The sequence below is a fragment of the Cygnus olor genome, chromosome 14 (assembly GCF_009769625.2).
Source record: "Cygnus olor isolate bCygOlo1 chromosome 14, bCygOlo1.pri.v2, whole genome shotgun sequence".
Taxonomy (NCBI): Eukaryota; Metazoa; Chordata; class Aves; order Anseriformes; family Anatidae; genus Cygnus; species Cygnus olor.
This window is the reverse complement of record NC_049182.1, coordinates 5,633,190-5,656,015: the sequence shown is the minus strand read 5'-3', so window position 1 is coordinate 5,656,015 and position 22,826 is coordinate 5,633,190. Positions and strand designations below refer to the sequence as shown.

Sequence of the window (22,826 nt, the reverse complement as noted above, 5' to 3'; positions counted from 1 at the left end):
ACGCACAATCTGCCTACTTCAAACAAACATCAACTTTTCACAAGTCTCAAGGAAACTAACTTCAAGGCCTGTTATTTTGAGGGAATCTGAGCACCCTCAGAGCTCTGGGATTTTGCACATCTGAGTAGTTAACATCTCCACTTTCAAATTTAGAAACAAGAGTGAAGCAATGCTAATAACCACCACCTCCGCAGTCACATTCTCTAGCTTAAGGCCTAAAACAGCATTAAAAAAAAAAAAAAAAGACAACAGGCCAGAAACAGTAGTTGTGGCTTAAAGCCTTGTTTTCAGACTGGCTTCCTAAGGCCTCTATCCAGTACTGGCCAAAATGGACTTTCTAAAACTGTAAGAATTGGTAAGACAGAGTAGAAGAATCTGAGCCTTTGTAAGAGGCTGACCAGAGTTGTGCACTGGGATGAAGGGACCCATCTTGCTAGGAAAACAACACTGAAACCCCTGCTGCTCAGCTCACACAAACGTATAAAGTCACACCATGTATGTTTAATACACTAGCAAAATATTTATTTTATAATGATAAAACAGAAGTGAAGGATTTCTTTTTTGGTGTGCACCAGTAATTGTAGTAAAAGAATAAGGGGATTAATGGACTCTTTATACATTTCAATGACAAAAATTCATAAAGGTTAGCATCAAATTCAACTGTTCTCCATTTACAAGCATAAAACTTACCATAATACCCCCCAAACACATATATAAAGAATTATAGTTTTAAAATCTATAAAAAGTAAAAAATATACAGTCAGAAGATCTAACTCTTATTCAAATCTTTAATATAAAATTGTAAACATTTATTTACACAAAGGAAATGTGTATAACAAAATTTTGAGCACCCTTTTCAATTGAATTGTGGTTTTTGGAAGGCAGTGGATGTTGCACAGTGACACTCTCACCTTTCCTACCCAACCAAAACCGCAGTTTATAAATAAAGCCATGGGCGGCTGGCTAGGTACAGTTCAGGGGAGCTACATTTTATTGCTCTGAAGCTGCAGCAAATGGAAAGACCAAGTGCATATATAGACAGCTACATGTTAAAGGGCGTAAGGGCAAAGCCCAGCCCTACCCATGCACCTCTTTCATCCAAACCGTGTTCTCATTTCCATTGAACTGTTTCACTATTGTTATAGTGACACCACATTTTTAACAGTCTGATCACATTACGTGCACAGGGACCAAAACCAGAAGCAAGGGATGTTTTCTTCTACCAGGTCAAATGCTGTTTGGATCCAGTTCACATACGAAGGCCAATGGGCATTGTAAGCCACTTTGCCTAGAATCACACTTAATTTTAGTTCAACAGTACCGTGAAAAGGCCCTGTCACAAAACTCAACACCTTCCTGAACAAACCCTCTGGTCAAATGGGGCAATATCCACCTTAGCTTCCAGAAACAGTGGAGGAAAAAGTACATCTGCATCTTCCTGGACATTAAGCTGGACTGCCTTTTTGGTAGTAATAATGCAAACAGCAGATGTTCTCTTCCTCTGATTAAGAAATTAAAACTGGATGGATTGTATTTTGACTTATTCAGAACAAAGTCTGTGTGCAAAACCTACTGGAGAATGTAGCAGATTTCACCACACTCTAAACAGGGAAGAAAGAAGAGCTGAATCCTCCTACCCTGTTACTTCTCTCAAGTGTTTGTGGGGGGGGGGGGGGGGCGGTCACGGAAGGGGGAAGGGAGGAGAGGGTAGAAGCAGTGACACTGAAGGATGTCACTTGAAATTATGAGGTCCCAAGCACCCCCAACAGGAAGGGAAGGCACACTGGTGCAAAGTTAACCCTTAAAAAAAAAAATACAGCAAACACTTCTTCCCCTGCCATTGCTAATTTACCTATACTCTAATGACACTTACCTTGGACCAGCGTTTGGTTTGACAGCAAACCAAACTCACCAGCTCTTTGCTTTGATTGCCAGTATAAGAAAAGTTAGCATCAGTTATTTGCATCTCAGCTACTTATTCTAGAAAATATCTGAAGTGTCAACAACCAAAGTCGCTAGCACTTTTGTCTTCCCATCCAAAGACAATCTTAGTTAAAAGTTCTACCAGGGATTAAGCCTGCTTCAGTGAAGTTTTATCCTCTATTCAATGGTGGGATCCACTGATCAATGCACATTGTTCACCGACAGTTCAACATGACACAAGATCAAATCTGTTTAACAGAGCGCAATTCATCCACACTAGATAAGTGTGCTGGACAAACCATGTTCCATGCATATTTGGAAAGGGTTAAAGTATTAGTGTTAAAAAGCAGTTTTTAAAAAGTGCAAATTGTCTGATGAAGAAGCTGCAGATACAGTAAAATATTTTCCTTCCTTGAATTCAATGTTATCCTTCACTTCTCCATCACCCACTCTGGAAAAAAAAAACCCTCTCACACATCTCTGCAGTGCAGAAAACTCCCAAAGAAGCCTGTCCGTTGAAGGAAAATGCTTTTAAAACACAATGCTGGGTTTGGCTAGAAAGTTTAAAGGAGTTCTCAAAGAAAAAAAAAAAGTGGATTTAGAAAGGGAAGAGGTATTTGTGCATTTAAAACAAAAGCTTTCAACTTTATTTTCATTTTAAAGTAAAGGTTAAGGCAAGGTGGTTTGTTGGTGGATAAGGGATTTTTTTTTTGGTAGAAAGTAAGGACTTTGGAACACTTCCTGCTCCCACTGTGGTTTTTGTCCTTTCTGAGAGTTGACCCCAACATGGATGAGGTCTCCTTGGGCTGAGCTGAGGAACCAGCACCTGCTTCAAGGGATATTAAAGGAATAAACCCACCTGTCTATAGAAGGATTATCAAACTCATAACCCAGTATTAAAAAAAGTATTTAAAGGGGGAGACTTCGATATCGGAGCAACCCTGATACAAGTATTCTCCCAGGCTGCCTGTGCTATTATTGCTGATAAGGACTTCTCACCTCTCAGCCAAATTCTTTTTTCCTCATTTTACCCTGAAGTGACAAAGTCTTGTGCTCATTGTGTCACTGCTAACTTTGGGGAATGAACTGATCTCAAAAGTTAGTTTTACTTTTTACAACAAAGAAAACTAGATGAGCTGTCATGAAGCAAAGCCTTCATTTAAATACAACTACCTTTGGAAATAAGTTATGAAGAAACAGGTGCAAAGTAAATGGCTTTACAATTCATGTTAAAACTACTATAGTTTAAAAGTTCTCCCATAAGAAATTCCCCCTTTAAACACAGCAAGGTATAAGCCAAGAACTGTGCCTCTCTACAACAGAGTGCAAACTGCAGCTTAAAAGACTACAATCTATTAAGAAGACTACCTAGGCTAACTGGCCAGGTTTTAACACTTTCTTTCATCTATCACCAGCATCTAGAAATATTTACTGTGAAATATCACTTGCTTATTGAGAGTACAGGCACATGCTTCAGCGATGGAAAAAAAAAAACAATTCAAAACATCTTGCAAGCGTACTCGGGGCATATAGCCTCTTCTCAAATAAAAAGTCAGACGTTTGATGACAGTACTATAATAGCATGTCAAGCTACGAACAATAATGATTGCAAGTAATAGCTGCAGGAAATTAAGCCCTAAACACAATTTTTGCAACTACTTGCTTTCTTTCTGCACTATTTCTGTGGAACATTATCTTTAAATAATTCAAAATTTTAATTTTAGAACACTGCAAGTGAGATTTCTGAAAGGCTGGCTAGGACACGCACAATTTTGTTTGACCTGTTCAGACGTGCGACTCCTTAAAGACACCAGGATAAAGCTCACTGCTCCTGCAGACCTGCTCGGTGCGCCTTTACCATGTATCAACACTCATTGAGAAGCAGCTCCAGTCCCTTTACCAACCATCTACCTCTAATGCCTGCAACTCTCCTCAATGCCACAGGTTTTTTGGTCCAAGTGTTGTTTTATGTTTCATGAAATAATTAAAAAAAAAAAGTAGAACCCCCACCCCAGCCCATTTTTAATGAGTTCCCAACAACTCATCCAAATCATTCATCCACTCCTCTGAAGTCCTGTTTTTCAGCAAAGAGTCTATCAGATCTGTGTCACCAGTTAAGTTCTGAAGTCCATTATTGCCCGACTGGCTGCTGTACGCAAAAGGCAGCTCCTGACTGGTTGTCCTCACGGGGTACCCTTGACTACAGTGCATATTACCTCTGTTGGACATTTGCTGATTTGGATTCTGGTTGAAAGCATTCAGATCCGGAACAGTCTGGTTCATGCCAGGCAAGACTTGCTGTGAGGCTACCTGCTGTTGCGTAGGTGCGTTTGTCCGCTGCTGCGAGCCTAAAGACGATGACAGCATCTGCCCAGAGACGGCAGCGTTCATAGAGGTCATTGGTCTGCTGGTGCTGAGGCTTACCTGAGGCATTCCTTGAGCAAACTGTTGGTTGGCCATCTTTAGATGAGTCTGCTGCATGTGGAAAGAGGAGCTGGCAGTAAACGGTCCCAAGCCACTGTTTCCTTGCGTCTGGTTATTAATATTAGGGATACCTTGGTGTTGCCAAGATGGATTTTGAGCCCCCATAGCACCCGGTACTCTTGCCATCTGTGGCTTTGATAAGGTTGGATTCAGTGCGCCTTTATTGTGCTGTTGAGAAATACTTGAGTTCGCTAAGGTATTCTGCCCGTAGCCAGCAGGAACAGCAGCACCCTGGCCCAAGCTGCCTTGTCTCTGCATCGGTGGCTGTCCATTGGCACTTTGATTTGCATGCTGGGGAACCATCTGTGTCATACCCGACGCCAAGTTGTACAATCCCCCTCGCTGAATGTTTTGCATATTGGTATACTGAGTCACCCCCCGATCCTGCTGGCTGGAGCCCGACTGGAGCGGAGGAACAGAACTGTGTCCAGGTCCCATCTGAATCATGTTCTGGGGCTGAGGAAACATCCGTGGACTACTGGAGCTGGACTGTCCTAAATTACTGACCCCAGGCATGGCTGAAGATGACCCTGAAACACAAAGAAATATTTTGTACGTTAACTACCTCGGTTCAACCAGAGACGATCTAGGTGTGTAGACACTATAATCAAGAAACAAGGTGTAGCTGCATTTGTATAAAGCAATTTATGCAACCGTCACAAAGACGGCAGTACTTTAATTAAGTAAAAAGGGTTGTTAGCACTTCTACCTTGATCTCAAACACAGATATGCCAACGTCCTAAAAAGTCTGAATGCCACTTCTAAGAGTTCAGAATCATGAACTTAAAAATAAAAAAATTAGGCTTTAAAGACAAGATTGTGGTTATTTCTTTGTGAACAGAAGTATACGCACATACTTTTAAGCACATGCACAATTTGCTAGTCTGCTAAAAAAAAATCACTTACTGCACACATGCATTGTCAGTTATTCTGTGCATACACAAGGAGTCTCTTATTCTACAACTGTAGGATTTCAAGTCCTGTGCTTTTATAGTTCCAGAAATGTACTCTCTACAACTTTCAGAACTTTTTTGTTTTGAATTTCCATAGTGAAACATTCATTTTATTAATATGCAATGTTGATAACCAAGAGGATTTGCAAAAATAAGTCTTCTCAGAGTCCTTTCTTCTTCTAAATTCAGTTTAAAAAAAAAAAAAAGTTTTTCCCTGTAGAAGAAACAGCCCCCTACTTAAAACAAAAAAGAACAGAAAAGCACTGTGAAGTGTAATTCCTATAATACATTCCCTCTCCACACTTCTTAGTCAACCAAGGGAAACTTACCCTAACTAAAACCTTCTCTACTTCCGAATCAAAAAGCTACAGGCTTTTTTTGTTTTGTCTTGTTTTTTAACTATTTTTAAGATAGGTGAGTAACATTGGCTCTACACTGAATTAATACTTAACTGATGTTATGGGGCAAGAAGGGAGGTCTTACTGGAACAGTAGAGCAAAGAGATAGTATGCATACCAGGATTTAAAATGCAGAAAACAGTTACAATCATCGCAACAATGAAAAAAATTATGTTCATTATAGCAGCACATACTCTACTTCTAACAGATGTACCACTGTACAAAAGTGGCAGGAGAAAAAAATATTTTTATTCCCGGTATTTCTTCTGCCACTATTCCAACTACCATGTTTGCTTACCTGTGAACTGTCCAACCTGCTGCTGGTACGGATTCTGTGGCTGATCCTGATACTGGGGAGGCGGTCGAGTCAGGTGCCGCTGCAGCTGCTGCTCTTGCTGCTGCCGCTGTTTCTCCTAGGAAAGGTTCAGTGCAAGACAATTAGAAAGCAGGTCAAGCTTTTTCCAAGGGTGACTATCGGAAAAAAATCCGAGATGTCATACTTTTACGTGAAGCTGGTAATTATAGGGGCTTCTGCAGCCTTAAAGTTCTTTCAGACCTTTGTTCTTAAGGTTCAAGCACTCAGTTTAATCTGATGAGTGCCAAGGCGAGGAACTCAGAGACAAGAGGACAACTCATTAGAGGAGTTATTGCAATGCACGTCTGAAGCCTTTAGACTAACATTCCTGACTCCCAGTTATTTTTTTAACGAGTAATACATTCAGACATTTTCAGCAATATTCTAAAGACACTAACAGGTGCAAGGAGAGGAAAAGCAAGTATAAAAAATTCACACATACTTTTTCTTTTTTTTTTTTTTTTTTTAACTCCTTGCCCCCAGATGAATTTTTTTAATTGCAAAGAGATAGCTAAAATAGAAGTCATAAATGTCAGCATTGTGCAGAAAAGTAAAAACGTGTAAATGTTTTCCAGGCCTAGTTTTCAAAACCAAAACCATATACATACCCAAATTATTATATACCATGGGTTTTCTTCAAAGCTTATGGAAAATTATAGAACTAAGTTTACAACAGGAACTATGCAAGTTTTGTAACACCTGTTCAAAACCATTTTCTCAACAATTCACTTGTTCATTGCAAGAAACCCTGCTAATGATTCAAAACCATCTTGCCTTTTAAAAAAATATCCAGCCTGTACCTACATTATGATAAATTCGTTAGAAAAATAAAATAAGCAGATTTTCTATTAGGGATATTTTGGGAATAAAGGCAATTTAAAGCCACAGGGGAAAGGGAGAGGGTGTGTGTAAGTACATGCACTAAAAGTACACCTGGAGATCTTAGTATAAACAGCCAACAGGCTGCTTTGACAACATAAAACACAACCAGGGCAGCATTTCTGGCTCATCTTCCACAGGTGACTCCAACCAGACTGAAATTTTGAGAGAATTTGGAAGCGATACAATCCACAACTACCCACTTATCTAAAAGCTCGCACAAGGCACAGGAAGGGACAGAAATTCCCTTCCAAGAGTTCTGGGGCAAAGACACAAGCAATAAAAAAAAAAAAAAAGAGAAGAAACTACTGCAATGTAGCAGAGAGGCAGATACACATTACTACCATTGTTTTGAAGCGTCTACAACTACGAAGCTGTCGAGACATGCAGAGGAATGAAGAGGGCAGGCTGTTTGACAGAAAGGACCTGCTGCTTGCAGGACCAGTCAAACCTGAAAGATGCTGACCACAGAAGGCAGGGAGAGATGCCACAGCTCTAAGAGAAACCAAGAGCTGCAAAAGCCTGGCTCAGCAAAAAAAAAAAAAAAAAGATGCAGAACACCAAACACAAAGAAAGCTTTTGAGTGGCAGGGAAGTTACCTGAAACTACCATTCTCCTGCAAAACAGAAATCAACCAATTCAGAAACCTTTCTGTAAAACTACACCCAGCACCATCCGTATCTGAATAATTAATTATCACAATAGAACGCTAACAAGATCTAACTTTTGGGCAGCACAGAAATATGTCAAATGCAGCATCCAAACCTTTTCCCCTTCCCTCCATACCAGACGCTGATGATTTCTCTGTTTGTACAGTGCCAGTGCTTGGAACACGCCTGCAGGGGCTTTTCAAAAATGCAGAAAAGCACAGATGACAGGAATAAGGCCCTTTGGGCTGAATCCCAACTGAAAGACTTGCAAAAGGTTTAAAGCTTTGGAAGGTTCACACAAGGAGCCTGTTTCCCTGAGAGAGACTAGAGCAGCTTTCTGCACTGTCTGATGGATAGCACAGTTAAATTCTTTTGGCAGGATAAGATGCAGTTGGATGCAAATGTCTAATTATTTTCCCCAAATAAACAAATGAAAGATGGTTTAAAATTTGAAACATGAACTGTTGTTGCACTCACGGAGAAGAAAGGCAGAACACAACCAGCTTACAGAGCCCCTTGCTCATTGTTTCCATTTTTAAAGCTCTCCAAAACATCAAGGGTATCCCAACCTTTTCTTTTATTATTTTGCTCTGGTTTCACTTGCCTTTCTTCTTTCACAAAGAATTACACCATCACTGGTATGATATCTTCTGTTCCTGTAGGTATTATCTCACATTTCAAATCTATTAAATTCTACCTTTTTTATTCTTTTCGTTCACAATTGTGCCTTGTAACAGAAAAACCAAGTCATAGTCAGCAATCAAATGCTATATTTTGCACTTAATTTTATATAAAACAGAAGAACAATTCTATTTATGATACCCAAGCATCTTGTAGTTTCCATCCCGTTTTGTAAGGTGACAGCATTTCTGCAAGATCTCAAACAAGTTCACCAAAGTCAATGCAAAGACGACTGCTGGCCCCGCTTACCTGCTCAGCCAGAAGATGTTGTCTCTGCTCCATTAGGAACTGCTGCTTCTGTTGCTCCATGAGCAAGTGCTTTTGCTGCTGCTCCCTCTGCTTTTGCTGGTCCATCAGCATTTGGTGCTGTTGCTTCATTACTGCTGCTTGCTGCTGATTGCTGAGATAAGGTGGGTTGCTGTGGTTGCCTGCCATGGTGACATTGGGAGCTTGGGCACCAACACCAGGGCCCGGGACAGAAACAGGGACACGAGGAACATTAGGAGACGGGTTTTGATCCTGCAGAATATTTAAAAAAATGATGCGAGTTACAGAAGGAGGTCAGCCTCCAGAATTTAGAAACTGTGTAGCCACACAGACGAGGAGACACTTTCATAGTGATGTCCACAAGTTGTATGATCTTTGTGAAGGACAAGGGAAAGAGAATTTATAAATCAAGCCCACACAGAAAGGGGAATTATAACACCTCAGAAAACCAGAAATTGACAGTTATTGCTTACTTGTGCATTTACACTATTTAATAAAAAATAAAACGGTTTCTTTTATCTTCTCATCTTTATGCAATAGCTTCTTCACTCGTGAAGCTTTTAATGGAAAAAGCAAAGTGTGACACAGTACTCAATTCAGCTAATTAAAGACAGCCAGACACAGAAGTGAGAGTTTGGAGTTACGGCCAGAAGCTCCCCAAGATTCAGGAACAGAGGCTTTAACTTCAGCCTCACTTAGGGCACTTTCCAAATTCCAGCTCAGATGGGTGACCGTGGCTTTGCGTGCTGCTGCTCAGCCAGAGGAACGGCGCCAGTTACAAACAGCACTTTAAATGCATCGACCAGAACTTTGGTTAACGTGGTTGCAGCTTTTCAAACGCTGTTTTGGATTTTCATCACACAAAACATTTATTTATATCCTGCCTCTTCTGTCAACATTTAATTCAGCAAGTTTATGCCTCTCTTCCTAAAGTTGCCTTCTTTTTTTTTAAAGCATCAGAGCTTACTATTTACAGGTGAATAAAGATATCACTGATCAAAATGAAGAGTCCTACCATTTTTTTAAGGATCCAACCACCACCATATTACACAGGAAAAAATACTACTATGGATAATCTTTTTTTTTTTTTAAATTAATTTTCCATAAGTCTACTTTTTTGGCTTTGGAGATGGGAAGTTGGGAAAAGCATGTTACCACTAAGCAAAAGTCATATATAGAATGATTATCATTCAAGACCTGATACTGCCCTCCTTATACTAGTGAATCCATTTGAAATTTGACATTTTTTATCGTTTTCAAGCACTGTTCAGTCTCACTTCTAATTATGCAAACAGATATTACTTTCACAGACAATTCAGCTAATGGTCCAGGCTGTTGGCTCTCACTTGCTGCAGTTCTGTAAGAAATCACAAGCCAAATATAGGTAACGCTGTGCTACGTTGTTCTATATGCAAGCTTTTGAGAAATTCTCCAGAAGCATGCATCAGAATTTCTGTTATTTCAACGCAAGTGTGACAGCATAGATGAAAGGTCGTCTTCAAGTTTTTCAGCGAGAGAGAGATACAACAATCATCTTTACCCTTTCCCTTCTTCTTCCTCCATCAAAAATATCATTAGATCGTTACTTCAGTTAGCTTTTAAAGAGATTAAGTTTGTGCCTTATGAAGCATGTATTACTGATCTCACATTTTTATTTTTACATCAGTGTGGCCTTTACCACAGATTAATCAGATCTTTCTGTCCCACGTTTCTCATTTTGCTTTACTGAAGAAGCATGCTACTAGAGTTGGAGCTCCAACAGCTTTTGCAAAAGTAGCTTGAATTCTTGTAACAAAAGCCTGTTTCCCAACAAGTCCTCCAGCAAGCACATTGTTGGGACCCTGTAATGCGTGCCTACAAGTCCCTTCCCCTCCATCCACTGTAAAAATTTCTACCTGCAGCGTACCTGTAATATCAGCTATATATCGTTATCCTTTTATTGCAAATTTCTTACAGCTCATAAGGCAAAGAAGTGCAACCTGGAGCTCTCCTTTACAGGAAAGCCTGAAGCACATTGCTTCAAGCAGACAAATATTACCATTATTCTTAAAGATATATTTCTCTCCTATCCCATGCTTCCCCGATTCCCAGAGACTTAACCAATAACAAAATCTCAGATTTGAAAACCCCAAGGAACACCCAAGAAACCAGGAATGCAGACTCCGCCTCCATCTCTCTTCAAAAAAGCAGCAACCAAAGGCGTTATCTGTTTATAGTAAGCCAACTCTGACAGAAGTCAGGGACTAAAAAGAAGGTAAAGAAAGCAAGGCTTCTCTCAGAACACAGTTTAACACTGCAGTTTTATGAGTTATTTCAGGCAAAAGTTTACAAAGCATCCATTTATCTTTGTAAGCAGAACCTTCTGTGAAGTGTGACATAATTTGTTGCCCACGAAATATATTAGGCTGGAAACCACACATTAACAACATGACCTAGAATTGCATATTAAAACTGTCCTGAGTGGAAAATACAGTTCTTGATTCTTGCCTCAGCATACTGTGCGTTATCATTTTCTTCTTTAAAAACATGCGGCAACTGTTTTGAAACACCACCAAGTAATCTGTACCCTTACTCTAGGTCTTACCTATTCAACAGTGTCTTACAAAACCGTAAGTCTGCTGCTAAACATAAGTAACAAAAATCCGAACATTTACCTGACTGTGCGGTAGCCGGTAGGCAATGTTTCCAGACTTCTGTTTCAACAGAATCATTCCGTTTTGGTCGTCACTCACGTGAGCCAGCGGTTGCTGCTGGCGCTGCTGTATGTACGCCAACATGGGAGTCTTGTTCTGACTGGGTACCGTAACCCCCTGCTCACATTCTGCTTTGTAATGTGAAAGAGGTTTGGTGTTCCCATAGTCCAGCATCGAGCCTTGACTATTCACGGGGTTCTGGTTCATGCTGTTTTGCTGGTGACCCAGTATGTTCACGTGGTAATTGCCTCCAGCTCTCGGCGAGCTTTTATTTCCCATACTTGGCATCATGAGCTTCTGATTGTTGAAGTCCGGCTGGTACACTGAAGGGCTGGTGGGATTTTCCATGGTATATGGAACAGCCAACGGACTATGAGAAGGCCCAGACTGCTGCCAGGTAGACATCTGATTTGTCTGGTGGACTTGTGAAGCCTGTTGCTGGTTCTGCAACATCTGGTCTCTCTTCTGCTTGGCAGCGATCTGCTGGAGCTGATGAGCGGAGGACATTTCTTTGGCACTTCCTGCACCCTTCCCAGGTAACAACACATTGGGGAGAGGTCTCTGGACGTTCTGAGAGTGGTTTGATGCCTGCATCATGGGCTGATTAGGATTTTCAGTCATTGACTGACTAGAAGGCTGAAACATAGCCTGAGAGCTACCAACTGCTGGAGAAGCGGCACTTACAGGCACAGAAGCAGCACCAATAAACGCTGAACCTGAAGAAGTAGATCTAACCTGGGGAGACCCCATCTGTTCCTGTTCAAAGGGTGCTGGGGAAAATTCTGTCTTTATGTTAATATCTTGCGGCAAGGGAGTCTGTGCAGCTGAATTTGAAGAATCTGCATCTTTCTTCTCTTCAAAGTCTTCATTAAAGAGATCCTTCATGTCTTCATCGGGCACTGACCTGTTAAGCTCCTCAATAAGCTCCTTCCATTCTTGCTCGTTAAGATTAAGATCAGGCATCAAGTTGTTCTGAGATATAGAACCCCCTGCTCCAGCAATCATACATGGAAGATCATCTACAGGCTCCTGCTTCAGCTCTTTGTTCAAACTCGGAGGAAATGAGTCGTCAGCATCACCACCTCCATTCATTTGCAGGCTGGAATCTGGAAGACACTTCTTGCTAATGCCATCTAGCCCCATCGGATGTTTTCCATTAAGTTGCAAGGTATCTCCGCTGCCAGATTTCTTGTCAAGATGATGGAGTGGAGACACAGGGGGCATTCCATTGGAAGAACCACTTGCTCCACCAAGACCGTCATCACGACGCAATTTCTTGGACACAGAAAATACATCGCCATAGCCATTCTGCTGGTCTCCGTTCTGAGGGGAAGAAGCACTATCGAGCTTTCTTTTCACAGTCTCATGAAGCTGCTAAAAAAAAAAAAAAAGGGAAGGTTTTAGATATGTAGTTTCATGTCTCATAGATTATTTCTTACCAGAGTATTGTCTTGGTCTGACTACGGAAAAAAAATGAATAAAACATTTAAGGTGAAAAAAAAAAGTTTAAACCTTTGCTTTGATAAGATTTGTTTTACAAGTCATCATATGAGATGTAAAAATCTGCTAGGGTAAACCTTCAAAAGTAGGTGCTGAATCAAACAGTCTCTTCCTTCAAAGACAAGAGCTGCCAAATACTGCCAACAACAAAAAGTTGAGAAATGGCATTGAATTGGAACGTATTATGATCTTTCCTGTTCAAAATGCAAAATCATTGCAGAATAGTAAGACTCAAATTTTAGATGAGCATAACAACCTGTATTTATCTGGTCTGTGTACATACTGTGTTATTTCCCTGAGAGACTGCTCTATCAAGCAGTCTTGCATTTAAATATTTAGAAAAAGGGAGGACCTTTTCTCTTGCAATTGTAGTTTTTGGAGGACAGATACGTATATAAATTTTGTACACAGTCACACTTCTGGCATTAGGCAAGACCAGTTTGTCACTAAGTGACCACTGTTTCACGCTTATGTAAGAAGCAATTAGGAGGAGTTGGGTCGATTCTATCGTAGCAGAGTAAGTTTATTCCTTTCCTCTTTTCTTCTAGAGAATCCGCCCCCTGCTACCCTCTGCACCATGACCACTAGAACAGCAACCAGCTCTACAGCTGCTCGTCTCATAGATGGTGAACACACATTCTTTTTCTTGCAGTGCCACCTAGAAGCAACCAGAGAGTACAGCAACAGCACCTCAGTTCTACAAGCAGAGCTTGGGACCTTTTGTTCAACTTCTCTTTTCTGGCAGCTTTCTTTCCAATATTCTTCCCAGTGACCCCAAAAACATCTGAGAGCAGAATTCACGCACACATCAAAGATGACTGGCAATTTTTACTTCCCTCAGGTACATCTTGTAAGAAACCTGGGCTCTGCTTGCACTGGAATCGCTACACCAACACAGACAAACCTGCAGGGCAGAGACACTGCTCAGAGGGAAAGCCTCAGCCTGCAGAGGGAAAGCTCCCATCAGCACCCCTGACCTGTAAAAGATGCCTTTGTACATCCCAGCAGGACACATGAGGAGAATCCCCACAAAAAGCCATTCGTCTGAAGTGCGGTTCGCCAAACAATAGTTCTCTCAGATGGCAGAAAACGAGCTCATTAAACAAACCTCAAGACAAGTACGCTTATTTTCATACGCAGTCTCCATAATGCAGTCCACTAACCCCTGGGGAAAACTGTCTCATCCAAGAACAAACAGGGGAAACCTCAAAATCCCTGCACTAAAGCAAAAGGTTGTACATAGAGCCAGCATAAATTATCAGAAGAATTTTACAGCACTTGCCTGGGCAACAACATGCTTTGATTTAAGGATAGGACTGAATCATAGCGTTTTAGTTTTATTTATTTATTTATTTAAATAGTCCCCAGTTAACTGATTCTGGAAACAAACACTGCTTAATGCTTGCATAGGTAGCGGCAAAACCTCCTTTTTCTAAGAGGAATGGACTGCAACTTCCAGGAGACCATGATCTTTTGGCTATTTCATGGAAATAGCAGCCAAGTAATGAGATTGGCAGAAGACCTACTTAGAGGAGGTACCCATTTGGAGAGGAGGCTGGATCTTAAATTCTCTTCATTTCAACATTCAAGTAGAAGACCTAGAACAATTTTTTTCAATTAATGAACGAATAAAGGAAATTTACTTTTTCATAAAAAGGTGAAACAAGCAACAGAAAGCAAGGAAGCTTCAGCTCCATTGCAGCATTTGGCTTTCAGCAAGTTTCCTGTTGTTTACTTTACACTCCAACTGGGAAAACTGAAGCTCAAGGTGGATGAGTAACTTGCCCAAGGTCATATGAGTCAATCAGAGATTGGGAATGAATCCTCCTTAACTCTAAATCATTAAGGAAAAAACACTCCCTGAAAAATGACATATAAATAATAATTTAGTATTGTACACGGAATGTATTCTTCTCGTAGTGGAAGCGAATTTCTGTATTAACGTGGGACTTACGGCCCTTGGAGCCACTGCTGGAATCATAACTCATGCAGACAACTCCAGGCAACTGGGACGGTGGTAGCATTATAGCTGTGACTGCACACAGCCACGGGCTGCAAAACTCACCTGGGTCTAAACTTATAAGCTAAACTTATTGTAGTCCAGGTAAAGATACAGACCCCTAATATCCATCACAGGCTCTTTCCCTCAGAAAACCTAAGATCTATCATATCTACACGGGTTTCACTGGTCATCATAGTGCTCAGATACCCAATGTGTAATTTCTTGGTGCTAGTTGCTCTAAACAAAGTCCTTTCACCTCAAACTATATTCCTTTGTCAAAAAAAAAAAATTAAAGAAATATAACTTCAAAGGAATTCAGTAATGAGGTAAAATTTGGGGGTGATTGCTTTGTGACTGCTTTCCAGCCTTGCTTCACCTCATCTCAATGTAAGATTAATTGAAAGATATCCTACCTGTACACAACAACCAGCAGACATGCAGGAAAGAAGAAAATATGTATCTTTTTTTCTGTACCAGAAAAGACTGAGCCCAATTCATAACCAGGACATTTAATTTCTGAATTTTAGAAACTATTAAACAGTAAGTCTCCGCTGAGGTTTGTGCTACTGCAGTTACCCTACCAGCAACACAGCCAACTAACCAGCTGAAATTAACCTTCTAACAGCGCTCCATTTTCCACCTCCGTTCTTCCCTCAAGAAAGGATCGTGCTACAAAAGGTTGCAGGAGCCAAAAGTTACAGGCTTCTTCTCCTGTCTCATTAGTAATACATCCTGACACCTTCTATGTATTCACGTTTAACTTTCTGAATAGCGCAACCTGAAATTCTCACACCAACCATATTCATACAGCTGCTCTGCCAATAACGTAACCTCCTCTTGCGAAATACCTTTCTTGTGCACCACCTTAGCACTTGATTTCCTAACAGAAGGAGAAATGTTAAATTCAGTTCTTCCCGTTTGTCTGTCTCTGTATAATTAAAGCCATTTTTGGGGGGAAAAAAATAACAAGGAGCATGTGAGATACGAGTCAGACGGCAAGTTATCTACATATCAAGCTGCCCCAATAGAGTTCTCGAGGCAAGAAAAACCTGTTCTCTTCTGCCAAAACTCAAACAAACAAAAAAAAAGTACCAACAAAAATAAAATGTGCCTCTCTACTCACTAAGAAAATCCCTTTAGCATTAATTTTGTCTGCTACCATTTTGTAAAGCACGGTGGCCCTCTGGTATGCTGTTCCTGGTTTCCTTAAGAGCATCAACCCACTTTATTTATAACACACAAGCCGATTTCCATTGTCACAAGATCAGACAGAAATGTATTCCTACTTTCTCGGCCTTATCAACTTCCCAACAACAGATGAACCTCCAACCTCTCTGCACCAAGCCCATTTAACTTTGCCAAAAACTATTACCCCAAAAGCACTTATCCAAAGTATTTAAAGCCATATAGCAACTATTAAAAAAAAAAAAAAAAAAAAAAACGGGCATCAGCCTCTGCCTTAGGCCTAAGACAGGACACAGGCAGTTAAAGCAGCACTGGCCATAGGCTGCCTCTCTTCAGCGTAAGCCAGAGCTGCACTTCAGTCACACAGCCACAACAGTCCACAGCAGGGGAACAAATAAATTCACTTGGCAGGGGAACAAACGCCAGTCAGGCCCTAACTGTGGCTTTCTCGTGTGCCCAGCACAAACAGATAAAACCCAGGTATCAGCCCTCACAACAAAAGGGGTGCCCAACCCAGGCAGTCTCTGACCCCATAACCCCCGGTACATCCCCGCCCCGCAGGACTAGGCCGCAGGGCCACGATGCCAGGGGTGCCCAAATGACAGGGCTCCTGTCAGAAAACGCAGAGCACAGGGTAAGCCACATCAATAACTGTGATAAACTGCACTCGACATCCACCTTAAATCCCCAGTCTCGTTTACCTCAACGATGCTGAGCCAGACTGCAGTCTTACTGCACAGGCACGTCGGCAGGCTTCATAAAAGCTGGCCACACACTAACACTTTTTTTTTTTTAATACCACACAAACTTTTTTTTTTAAGAGAAAGATTATTCCAGAAATCAAAAAACAAGTGTCAAACAACCGATACCTGAAATTACTTTTAGATAATCATCTGAAGCCAACAGCATTTCAATACATTAGAACTTAAGAAGCAGAAAAAATTAGTTCACATTATTTTCTTGCAAACAAGAAATTTCCTAGTGCTGAGTTTTGAATTGACTAACCACAATTTAAACCTACTTTTCTAAAAATGCTGAAGACAGTAAATATTTACATATATGTAGTTACAGAAACTGCATGCATTTTGAAAAATACCTAGTAAAAATGATAGAAACAACATGATTTGTCATGACGTACCAGCAAGAGACACACTGCTGGCCATTTTCACAGAAGAAATGCTGTATTACTCTACAAACTAATAACAGTCTAGTTGCAACATGCCTTCCAGCTAGATACCGGCATTCTCACCTAGAAGGGGAAACCAAATTAGAAGGCATCAGTTTGTCTTCAGTGGAAGTGGTGGCACTGCAGCACAGATAAGCTCCCAAGGACCAGAGCTTACAGCAGGGCCTCTACAGGCACGGCTGGATCCTCCTTTCCTGCCTGGCTGAGGACAGAAGCAACAAGGATGACAACCTCTTAAGCTGGAAGAGCAATGCAAATATCAGGAATTGCAATGTAAGGATATTGAATAGAAAAAAAATAACACTGTGGCCACATGCTGTACTAAAAACTCCCCATTTACTGTGCATCTATACCCAGCTTCCAAAGTCGTGCTCTCCCTGCGAGGAAAGCATTTTATTACCAAATGTGTTCCTGCATTCCAGCGTGTTGTCAGAACCAAACTGCTGGACTAATTTTAATTTTGACTTTTACTTTAATTCCAGAAGTCTTTTGTATTTGGGTGACTGCCTGCTGGAGTGAAGAAGGGCTGTGGATATGCACGGCTATAAATATCCCAGCCTGCATTAGTCACAAGGGGCAGCTTCTGCTACAGGAATTGTTCTGCTGAATCAAAAAAATGCTGTGCCTTCAGCTGCAGTGCCGGATCCTCCACCTCACTTGAACTTCAACAGCAGCAGCAGATCAGTCCCTCCCAGATCCGTACAATTTAGAAAGCATCACTGCATATCTAACCAGCCTGAGAGAGGAAATGTTTCAAACCTACAACAATACCTCACGCAGAATTAAAAGGAGACAGAAAAACCTGTCTGAGTTGTTGGGCAACAAGCTATCAGACTTGTCAGCAAAACCAAACAATGGTGGCAAGACTACACTGTACTGTAGTTACATATAAATAATGTGGAAATAATTTGCTATTTTTGTGGTAAAACATAATTTCACAATTTAACACCCATATACCACAGCTTACACAAAAACGAGGTCTTCTGAATTGTTAGCATGCTGGCCTGGGCTTCGTTACTGGAATGCCTGTCAGTACAACCCAGGCAATCTGTTCCCTTTACAATATTACTTCAGGTCCTTCCAACCATGAAACATTTCTTCGCTCTCCTTATACTTAAATTTCTTTCTGCACTTTTTACTTGGTGCCTTTGCTTCAGCTAGCACTTAGCTATTTTCGCTGTACAAATTTCAACGGCCAGTCAAACCATTTCAACTCCCAGTCAAACCCTTCAGGTTTAACACAACACAACCCCAAGGCAGGCCACCGACTGGACCTCTCTGCCCGTTCCAGAAATACCATCTGCAGCAGTCTAGGCAAAGCAAACCATTCACGCAACAACTGTGCTCACGTGGGGAAAACACAGGAAGAATCACTGAGCAGGGCTCCTTCCAAAATGCCACATCATAAAAAGATAAGACATATATAAATAAAATATATGGAAAAAAAAAAAAAAGATGGAGATAAAAATCCATCTCTCAATATTCTCTTTACTCCCGTGTCAAGGAAGCACTTGATGTTAAGCTCAGTGACACGCTGCGTTATAGCCTACCAGAGAAATACAAGGCAACCCTTCTAGCAGGCAGAACTTAAACAGTATTAAAATGAACTTTCTCAAAACAGAAACTGGCAAAGAGGAAAAAACATGCTAGGTGGCAAGTCCTTTCTCCTTCCAACTTCTCTGTTTCTCAAAAATATAAGATTAATACAAGAAATGATGCATAATTCAACTACTAAGCATCTCCTACTTTGAACATCATCTTCAACAACAGAGCATAAAGTAAATTTCAGTATTGAATTGTCCATTGAATTATTGTCTTTTTTTTTTTTTTTTTTTTAAATAGGGAGCTACCATATTTCATCTTTTTCCTCAAATGAAGGACAGGCCTACATGGTGCACAAACCATCCAGAAGGATTTCTGTATTGACGCTATATTCTCTCAATTTCTGTGTACTCACATCCTAGCACTGCTTAGTGAGAAAACAAAGGATGAAGCCGTCCTTTACTTCTGCTTGTAACCGAGACCCATCTAGTTTCAGGACCTAAACCAGAAAAAACTTACGGAGGACAAACTTACTTTCTGATTTGGGCCATGTGAAAAACCACACAAGACGTTACAAAGGAAGTGGTGGTGCTCACCGCGCTCCCTGTGACTAGTCTGGGTTTGCCAAGGAGAGCCTCTGGCAGCACTTGCAACGGGCACACCTGCGGCACTGCAGCTTCAGGTCCTTCTGCTCCAAGCTCTCGGGTGCTAGATCACATACCCTTTACATTTACACAATTTGCCTTCTTTTCAAGGATCAAAATCAATGCTTTGAATACAGAGTACCAGTCTCCAAGAGAAAATTCATATGCAGCTTCATGGAAAACCGGGCCACAAGAGCAGCGATAGCTGATATAACGCACGTTTCACTCATGTAATGGCATTCTTTTGAAAGGAACGTGTCCGGGATATTTTAAAACAACATAATTTTGGTGCTAATCCAGAGCTTATTGAATATTTTAAACCGTACCCAGGTCCTTCCCGTACAGGGTACATGCTTGGTCTTGGTAACAGCGACAGGTTACAGGCAATAGGTACAGCTGGAGGTAAAGTACCGACTTAGAGATGTACCTTTTATGCCAAAGGAACACAACTAGCAGCAGAGGTTTCTTGTTGTTTTTCTTGTTGTTTTGTTTTTCAAAGCTTGAATTACTAAGCAAACCAACTTTATGCCCTAGTAACGAGATGATGAATCAGCAGCTGCAATTAAGCTTACAGTCATGTATCCTAGGAAGGAAACAGCAGGCCAGCACGAGGAAGAGTCATTCATACACTAAAACCCTCTTCTGTTGTGTAAATTGGCCACTGGCAGCAGCTTCCTGAACAAGAAGGGCTTCCCCAGATGTGCAGTGTATTTCAAAACCACACTGCTGTTGAGAGTCCTCATTATAATGGATGCTAATTAGATCAAATCCACATCCAAAGCAATTGAAAAGAAACAACACCAATGAATCAAAGACATCTTTCTTTTAAAGGATCAATACGAAGAAGAAGCATGGTGGCAGTTTAAGCAACAGGATTTGACATGCTAAAGAGCTCCACAGAGTGTGCAACGAAAACGTGCAATGACACACCATTAATGGATAGAGCCCCACATGAAAAAGCCTTAGAGCACAGACAGGAAATAAACAGAAATCCCATCAAGTCTTTCAAAACAAAATATGAGTTTGGGTCATTTGTATTCTGACACAAGCTTACATTCAGCTGAGCCTACTAAACAAGAGCTACCCATGAAGTTTTACAGAATCACTGTCAGAAATGTGTAAGGTTTCCTCTCGTCCTCAAAGGCTCTTCTCTAACAGCCATCTCAAGTGCTCTAACTACCACGAGTGCTGTGTCTTCAGAAAAGTCAGTGCGTCCGAGATTCGCACATGTGTATTAGGAAGAATAACAACAACTCAGCTGAGAAACATTTTCAGTTCAAGTTGCAAACCCTACAAGCTGCATGCATGCTGCCTAGCGCTAGGTACGTTAAAGCTGACATCGATGTGCCATGTTTCACTGCTTCACACCGTGTACACTCATACCCGAGAACACAGTAAGCTCTACGGCAATTCTATTTTAAAAACTGCAGCTAAATGAGATCCAAGGCAGCAGAGAATCATGTCCTCCCCTTCCTCTACTCCGATCAAACACACAGACAATCTTAAAAATTGGGTTTAACGTATACGTTAACTTGAAACCACATCTGGTTAATCCAGCATCCCCTTTTAAAGGCACCCAAAACAGTACCGTATCATTTTCACGAAGGCCACCACTTAAAAATACCTGTTTTGGAGAAAGACAGGTATTATGACAGGCACCCTTTAAGAGGTTATCCTACTAACCTACGTTACTGACACATTAGCGCACAGCAGTACGTCTGAAGGGTTCAGAATAAGTTAAGCAACAGCTATCTTGATATACAAACGTGGCTGTATGAATAAGTCCTGACAACCAGAAATGCTAGAGAGGCCAGAGAAACATTCAGATTTTGAGCTAAGCCAGTTTTTACTGGGTGGAGTGGGATTCCCATAGTGTTCACATCCACTGCAGCGAGCAGCAAATAAGCGGCTGCCTTCATACTTCAAGTGGAGCTCTTTCCAAGATGCAGCAAAACTCTTATTTTTTAATATCTCCTTGGTAATAAGCGTACCTGTATCAAGTACCCTCAACAAGTGACCCGATTAAACCCTGACAGATCATATGACGGCGCAAGCCAACAAAAACACCCCCCAAAGCCTCCACAGTACCGGTGATCCCCTGACAGATTCTGCAGGGACGTTTTGCGTGAAACTCCCCGCAATACAGCTCCCCAGGCTGCGTGGTCCCCTGAAGGAGCACAGCCACCGTCCGTAGGAACCGGTCAGCGACCCCTTAACCCCCTCCTCCCCCGGCAGCACCTTTTAGCACCCTTCCAGCAGCCAGGGGAAGGGAATCAAGCGGGGCCGCAGCCACCAGGAGCTCCCGGAGGGGGGCTGGGGGCTCGCTGCCAGCCGGGCACCCCCCCCCCCGGTCCCCCCCCGGTCCCCCCGGCCCCCTTACCGCGATCAGCGTGCTGCTGCGGCCGTGCTGCTCGCCGCTCGCCGCCTCGGCGTCCAGCCCGTTGGCCCCGCTCCTGTCGGCAGTGCCCCCCGCGGCGGGCGGCGGCGGCGGCGGGGGGGGAGCGGGCGGCGGCGGGGCCGGGGGCGGCTGCCGGTGCTTGCCGGCCCGCTTGGCCTTGGCCTGCAGGCAGCGCTGGTGCAGGGCGAAGGTCTGCTGGCGCTCCAGCTCCAGGCGCTCCGGGGACACGGCCTGGTAGCGGGACTCGCAGGCGCTGTGGTGCCGCCGGCAGAGCTCGATGCGGCGCCGGAGCCGCTCCATCACCGCGCTGTGCCGCGGCACCACGAACTCCGCCATGGGGCAGGGCGGCAGCACCATGGGCCGGGAAGGGGAGGAGAGCGGCCGCCGGTCAGCGGCTCCGCGAAACGGCCCTCGCCATAGCGGGGCTGCCCCTCGCCGCCCTTCCTCCCCCTCCTCCTCCTCCTCCTCCTCCTCCTCCTCCTCCTCCTCCTCCTCCTCCTCCTCCCCCTCCTCGGCCCGGCGCCCCTACGGCTCCCCCCGCCCCACTTCCTCCTTCTGCCCCGCGGCCGGCGCCGCTCCGCTCGCTCCCCTCTCCCTCAAGCCCTGCCCCGCTGCGCCCCCGGCCGGAGCCCGCTCGGCTCCCTCCCGCCCCGGCGCGGCTCGGCTCGGCGCTGCCCGGCGGGCGCCGCTCTCAGGCGCGGGCGGGCGCCGAGCCCCGAGCCCCCATTGTTAGCCGCGCCGCCGCCATCTTGAAATTGTTTTTCCCCTCCAGAGCCGAGCGGAGGAGCAGGAGGCGGGGCTTCCTGGGTGGCGGGTGACGTCACGCCGCGCGGCGCGGCGAGGGGAGTGACGGACGGCGCTGCCGCCCAATGGGAAGGGGGGGAGAGGGGAGGAAAGGGGTGGGGCGAGAGCGGCCGGCAGGAGGCGGCCTGCGGAGGGTTTAAAAGGCAGGGGCGGGGAGGAGCTGGGTAAAGGGGGCGGGGTCTGCGTGTGATTGACAGGTGGGAGGGGCTCCGAGGTGCCCGCCCCGCGGGGCCGGGGAGCGGCGCCTGGAGGGGCCCCTGAGGTGAGGGCTCGGGGCGAGCT

The 22,826-nt window shown here is 43.2% G+C and overlaps 1 protein-coding gene across 3 annotated transcripts; it reads right to left on the bottom strand.

Annotated features, from left to right (window-relative positions):
- Positions 1-776: 776 nt before the first annotated feature.
- Positions 777-22,439, bottom strand: MAML1 (mastermind like transcriptional coactivator 1). 3 transcript variants are annotated; one of them, XM_040573691.1, is made up of 5 exons: positions 21,723-22,439; positions 11,245-12,657; positions 8,573-8,842; positions 6,057-6,171; positions 777-4,937 (listed from the first exon to the last, which is right to left on the bottom strand). In XM_040573691.1, exons 1-5 carry the CDS (start codon positions 22,095-22,097, stop codon positions 3,946-3,948), a joined length of 3,165 nt encoding a protein of 1,054 aa, XP_040429625.1. In that variant the 5' UTR covers positions 22,098-22,439; the 3' UTR covers positions 777-3,945. The 3 variants fall into 3 exon arrangements, with proteins under 3 accessions (XP_040429625.1, XP_040429626.1, XP_040429627.1); XM_040573692.1 differs by having other exon boundaries at positions 11,245-12,654; XM_040573693.1 differs by lacking the exon at positions 21,723-22,439 and adding an exon at positions 13,761-13,874.
- Between the last annotated feature and the right edge of the window lie 387 nt (positions 22,440-22,826).

What these genes read in the sequence shown, in the direction of transcription:
- MAML1 (XM_040573691.1), bottom strand. Translation starts at nt 22,097, where the DNA reads ATGGTGCTGCCGCCCTGCCCCATGGCGGAGTTCGTGGTGCCGCGGCAC. An exon ending in GCAGCAGCACGCTGATCGCG is followed by an intron (nt 12,658 to 21,722) that starts GTAAGGGGGCCG and finishes TTTTTTTTTTAG; the next exon opens with CAGCTTCATGAGACTGTGAA. An exon ending in ACCGGCTACCGCACAGTCAG is followed by an intron (nt 8,843 to 11,244) that starts GTAAATGTTCGG and finishes AATATTCTGCAG; the next exon opens with GATCAAAACCCGTCTCCTAA.